The sequence below is a fragment of the Parasteatoda tepidariorum genome, chromosome 9, assembly GCF_982258835.1.
Source record: "Parasteatoda tepidariorum strain Cologne lab strain chromosome 9, Ptep-v5.0, whole genome shotgun sequence".
Lineage (NCBI taxonomy): Eukaryota > Metazoa > Arthropoda > Arachnida > Araneae > Theridiidae > Parasteatoda > Parasteatoda tepidariorum.
The window spans coordinates 84,200,934-84,207,657 of NC_141763.1; the positions used below are offsets into that span (position 1 = coordinate 84,200,934).

Here is a 6,724-nt window from a genome sequence, read left to right on the forward strand (position 1 = left end):
AATTCCCGGACACATATTGATGTTTAATAACTCATAAGGAAGATAATGAAGATATAAACAAACTTATTGATGAAATAACTCATGTATTTTCTTTTTCAGGTTTGAATATCTTTACTTTTGTAAATATCGTCTGCGCGTGGGGTTAATTTCAGATAATTTCATTTCCCAGTCTAAATATCTGTACTTTTCTAAATATCGTCTGCCTATTAATTGCATTTTTCTCTCTTTTGTTTATGGCAACTATTGCAATGTTATGTTTACTTTTGATGTGTTTGTTCTATGTAGTACTTTTCTATGTGATGTTTTATTCGAGCGGATATTAAGGAGAATGCATACACCACAAGAAAAAGTACAGATTTTATGGTGGTTCATAGAAAACGAAATCGATAGTGCAAGCACAGAGAAATTGCAGAAGAATTTACCAAAAAGATCATCCATCCAAAAGCAGCATTTTGCCTAGGAAAAAGAATTTTCCAGAAACTGGAAGTATCGCACATAAGAAACGTTCCGGACGTCCCCGCACAAGTTATTTTGACGTTGAGCGTGTCAGACAGACATTTTTGACAAATCTAGAAGATCTGTAGGTCAGCGGCAAGAGAATTGGATATGTCAATTTCGACAGTGTACAAGGTCATTAAGAAACAATTAAGACTGCATGCATTCTAAGATCAAATTGTTCAAGGTTTGGAACCGGACGATAGGCCTAGGAGGATGGCGTTTGCAACAGATATGGTAGGGAAGGATAGAATATAATGTTGATTTTCTGAAGCGCACAATGTTCTCCGACGAAGCATCCTTTCATGTTTCTGGCATCGTTAATCGCCATAATGTGCGCATATGGGGATCTTAAAACCCCCATGAATACCGTGAGACACAAAAGGATTCCCCAAAGGTTAATATGTGGCGTGGACTAATGCACGACCGAGTCATTGGGCCTTTCTTTTTTACAGAAAAGACGGTCTCATCAGTCGTATACTTAGACAAGTTGGAAAACTTCGTATTTCCACAACTAGAAGCGCTTCAGCCACATGTCTTTTTGTAACAAGATGGTGCACCTCCCCATTTAGGTATCATCGTTCGTTGTCCTTTGAATGACCATTTTCCAAGAAGATGGATTGGGCGAGGAGTTCCAATTCCTTGGCCACTCAGATCACCTGATATAACGCCGCGGTGGACTTTTTTCTTTGGTGATTTGTAAAGGACAATGTTTACAGGAAGATCGTGTCGAACATTGATGACCTAAAAGCCAGAATTACATCCGCAATAGCCTCTGTGGATGCCGAAATGCTTGCCGCTACCCGGAGTGAAATTGACTATCGACTTAATATTCTCCGTGCGACGAAGGGGGCACACGTGGAAGTTCATTGACAAGGATCATGAAACTTTTTGAGTCTATCTAACTATTTACGTTATTACCTTTATTATTTTATGAGTTATTAAACATCAAAATGGGTCCGGGACTTTATAAACACCTTGTATAATTTGCTTTTTGTCTAATTGAAACTAAAATATTTTGTCAGTTGACATATATTTTAGTCAATTGACAGTATTGAAGTTAATTGGGCAATTAGTTGCAATGTTTTTTGCTTTTGAAATATTACTCAGCATCAACTTCTTAATATTACATGTTTTAATTTGATTGCCATACTCAAAAATTTTTTAGTAGGTTTCAATTGTTTTCAGTTTAAAACATAAATTACTTGGGGGGGGGGGGCAGATGAAGCACCATAAAGGGAGCGTCCGGCATCCTATAAGATCAACAATGATTTGAGTTAGGGGTCAAAATATATTTGAGGGTGCCCTTTGGCGAAATTGGTGACTCATGTTTGGGGTCATTCCCGCTAGCGCGTAACTCTGTGGTAACAGGAATGGCTGCCAAATTTAGTAATTTCAATAAAACATTGGAAAATTACAACAAAACATCGGCCAAAACTTTATAAAATTGCAGTGAGCCCGATATGATCAAAATTAATAAACCCAATAAAATGCATTTCGAATCAAAACAAAAATTAATGGAGTATGCGCAGAAGGAAAAGGAAAAATACAACTCACTTCTTCGTTAAGCTTGAATATTTTCAGATTTAGGTGTACCAAATACTCTAATAGCAGTTAAGTACTGTCTAAATTTATCATGAATAGAATCTGTGTCCCTTCATCGCCACTTAAGTTCGGCGAAACACGAATCAAAAAAAGCCTCTATGGGACCGGACTGGCGATGGCATTTTTTTCTAAAGTCCCTTGTTATGATTGCCCACATACCTTCGATCTTATTTACCAGAAGTAAAAGTAATCTTACCAGCCGATATCCAACTTAGAACTAACGGACCTCCGAAATTACATATATCGTTGAACATTTAAAAATAACGATAAAATCTAAACAAATCAGAATCACAATTGGGTTTCAACATCGCATAGCTTGGCGATAAACGGCGATCACAACTTGGTAAGAATCAAGGGGCACCCTCAAATATAGTCTACCCGAGTTAGGCTCTGCCACGCGTGCTTCGGATACGGAGATTAATCTCCGACTAATGTCCTATAGTATTGTGTATAGTAATGTATATATATATATATATATATATATATATATATATATATATATATATATATATATATATATATATATTGTAATTTTCAACCCAATCCAGAAGACAAGGAAACATCTGGATGAAGTATTAGAAGCAATGTACCAACGTGAAGGACTTTTTTTTTGATGGAACTAACCCCCATTTGCGTTACAAGGAGAGGGAAACCACGAGAACTTCCCATATTTAGCCTTACGGTAAGGAGATTCTAACCCATGATCCATGTACCATTGAGGAACTTTCATGTCAGCTTTGTGGTCGGACTTGCTGGATGCGGAAATTGCGTCGACTTCTTTGACTGAATTTATCAAATTTCAACTTATTTGGTTTATCTTTTCTTAATTCAGTGATTCAACTGTTATGATCTTAATTTATTTAATGCCCTTTAATATTTAATTTTATATAGTAATTTATATAGCAATTAGCTCCTTGTTTAAGGTAAATGAGTGTTTACAAAAGAATACTTTAGAAACTATAAGGTTGAAAAATCTTTCTGAAGTAAATTGGATAATTATTACTAATTTTTGATTAAGTAATAGTTATAGTAACAATGACATTCTTTTGATAAATGTTTGATTATAGCTGGAATTTATGTGCTAATATTCCTCTTAGTAAACATTAAAATTAACCAAAGGAAAATTTTAGAATCAGAAAAGAAATCTGACATAAAAAAATTATTGAATATTAATTTTCTGAAAAATTTACTGTATATCTCTGACGAAAGTAAAACATTATTTACTGTTCACCATCTTTAGTATCAGGGTCAAAATATTTGTGATGCAATTAGTGTATCATCATATTATTCATAAGCATTGTTGTTGTAACTTGCAAGAATTCGAAAAATAATAGGAGATTCTTTTCCTTCTATTATCCATAAGGACGAAATTAAAATGAATTTGTCAAATTTGGCAATGAATTTGGCAAATAGATAACAGATTTAGATAATGTCTGTGTATTGTACGATTTTCATCAAAAAAAATTCTGAACTGAAATTCGTGAACAATATTCAATTTGAAAAACTTCTTTGTCCCCCTTCTAGTTGACGTTAACAAGGTTTGACTATATTTATCTCAGTAAAAACTGAAACTAATCGAAAGAAAATTGAGCAATAAGAACATAAATCAATAGATAAGAAATGATATAAACTTAATTTTCTAAGAGAATTACTCTTTATTAATCTTTGACAAAAGATCAACATTTTTAAAATCTTACCACTTTAAATAATTGTTTTTCTCTTGCTCTGCTTATTATTATTATTCATTGTTATTACTCATTACATATAACAACAAGTTTCCATTCCAGTAAAAGGCACTACAGGGTGTTTACGCAGATGTCATGATATACAAGTGCAAAAATAAATTAATAAAATTGCAAGAGTATTTTACAGGAGAACGCATCGCCTTTTGTATTCCGCAGTTAAAATATATTTTATCAAAAACATAGGGATTGCTAAAAGAGCACTCTTTAATAAACGAAACGCTTTTCTTTTTAAGCGTAGAAACTCATAAATTTAATCAAATAATGTTTTTCTAAAGTATTTAAAAAAGGAATTCTTCATGTAATATCTATGATATTGTAAAAATATAATCATTGGCACCAAAACAAATAGCAGTATATCGAATGCTCCTATGTTTAAATAAACATATAACTGGCTTTAATGAGTAAATAATTATGTTTATATGCAGATTTATATAGCATTATCTATATGTCATTATGACAAGTTTTAAATGAGTTAAAAACCAATAACAAGTCGTTTTTAATGATCTTGAAAATTTCATTAATGAATCATAATAATACGATTTTTATCGCTTATTCCACTATTAATCTATCATTAAATAACCACGCACACTCTTATCCTATCCATAATTAAACAATAATGTCGATTAAAAGTTAGAAAACACAAACAACAATAAACCCAAATTTTATTTAACGGCTTAAAGTATTTCAAACACCCTTAAAGTATTTCAAGGACGTTTTATACAGATATATATATATATATATATATATATATATATATATATATATATATATATATATATATATATATATATATATATATATATATATATATATATATATATAAATCATTAAGAGCGAATATCTGAAAAGCATACCAATGCACTCAGATTGTATTTGCTTAAAAATTAACTTAAATTTTAACAATCATAAAAAAAATTCAGATTTTGATTAAGCCCTGGTACTTTTCCTGGTCTAACGTGGTACTTTTCCTGGTGAAAATAGATTAAGTAATTAATAATATCCTGGAAATTTACGCTGATTTTTACATAGATTAAAAATTTTCGAGCTATTTCGGATTTAATAATTCCATAAAAATAATAAAAAGAGAAAAAACTCGTTAATGAGAAATGAAAATTTCTCCCTGTCACTCAGATTCTTTGTTCTGTGTTAGCTTTTAAGAATTGTGTCTTTACGACTCCAGACAAATTTTTAACAGGAGAATCAACATGATAATTTAGATACAAAGGTAAATTCCTCAAACTCATTCGAAATAGTTAAATATTTCCACAAAGAATTCGTTCATCTTGTGAAGAACTCTGACCTTTTCTTGCCAACGCAGCATCTCAATACTCTGTAAGTTTTCAAGAACTGATTTAATCAAACAAACTTCATCTGAAACTTAACCTAATAGGATTTTGTTAAAGATGGTGCCATATTTTCCCTCGAAACTTAGACTAGCAGTTCTACCCGTGACCAAAGCCATAGAAGTTAAAAGAATCGAGAACACTACCACTATTTCGGGACTTGAAGGAGAATTTATAAAACTATTGGCACGAGCATTAAATTTCGATTATGAGATTTTTATTCCCCCAGATTTTTACGGGGAAATGGATGCATCCGGAAACTACACTGGAATGACGGGAATGCTGCAAAGGAATGAAGTTGATATGGGATTCACCTATTTGGATGTTACCTATGAGCGTTCGAAAGTTGTTGACTCCAGCGTACCTTACTGCCATCTTGAGAAAACGTTTATGATGAATCATGCTCCGTTCTTGTCAAAAACATCAGCATTCACGTATCCTTTCGGCACACTTACGTGGATTTTATTCTTTATCGTACTGTTCTCTATTTCAGTGCTATTTCAAACTTTGATTTCGCCAAAAGATTCCATTATTTCCGTTTTCTTCAATTTGTGGGGATCTTCTTTCGGACAAGGAATGAACTACAACCCTCGCTCAATGTCCAGGCGGATACCACTTGGAATTTGGCTCCTTTATTCATACGTGCTAATTTTATGTTACAGCTCAGTCCTGTTATCATTTTTGACATCTCCCATCAAAATGAAACAAATAAAAGACTTCAAGGATCTCTATCTCGCAGTCAGAGAAGGGAAAATGGAGTGTCGATCAGCGGGGCAATCTAAGGAATTAGATAATTTGTTGAAAAGCCAAGTACCTCATTTAAGAGGTTTAGGGGAATACATTAAAAGAAATCACTGGTTTTACTATTTCCCTGACAAAGTCAAAGTTCCGGAACATGTAGCAATTCTTGGTATACCTGATCTATTTCGTGCGGCTATAGGGCCACCTGAAAAGTACTTTTATTCGAAGGATACATTCGCATATATTCATATCGGGGTTACAATCAGGAAAACATTTTGCTGCAAAGAGCGCTTCAATACAATCGTACTACGAATTTTAAGTCGTGGCTTATATAAGAAATTTAGAGATGATGTCCTCTTTAAAATCGATTTACAATGAAATTTTAACATAGACTATTCTCAAAGCACAATAATATCACCTTTAGGGTTGTCAAATTTAAATGGAGTGTTTATTATAATTGGTATTGGCTGGACTGCAGGTATTATAGTTTTAATAATGGAAATCATCTACAGTCGATGGTTACGTTCAAAACATCACTAAACATGATATGCATATGGCTTTTTGCTTCACTATCATCCTTTTCCAAGCACAATATTAATTTTGAAATTAGATGAAATATATTATAAGTTTTTAAAGTAGATGTTACGAAATCGTATTTTAACTCTACAACCAGATTTAATTTATTTGAGGGAGTATGCTTGAATCGTAAATTTTCAAAATTATACCAACACTGAATATTTTCAGAAAAACAACATTGAACTGTGAACATTTTAGAGGATTAATTAGGAAAATGGA

General features: G+C 32.6%; 1 protein-coding gene across 1 annotated transcript; it reads left to right on the forward strand.

The window, feature by feature from the left end:
• The first annotated feature begins 5,248 nt into the window (after positions 1-5,248).
• LOC107450083 (putative glutamate receptor) lies at positions 5,249-6,307 on the forward strand. The gene has a single exon (XM_016065792.2). The coding sequence runs from the start codon at positions 5,249-5,251 to the stop codon at positions 6,305-6,307; it is 1,059 nt and encodes a 352-aa protein (XP_015921278.2).
• Positions 6,308-6,724: the final 417 nt, after the last annotated feature.

Coding starts and splice junctions, on each gene's coding strand:
- LOC107450083 (XM_016065792.2), top strand. CDS start 5,249: ATGGTGCCATATTTTCCCTCGAAACTTAGACTAGCAGTTCTACCCGTG.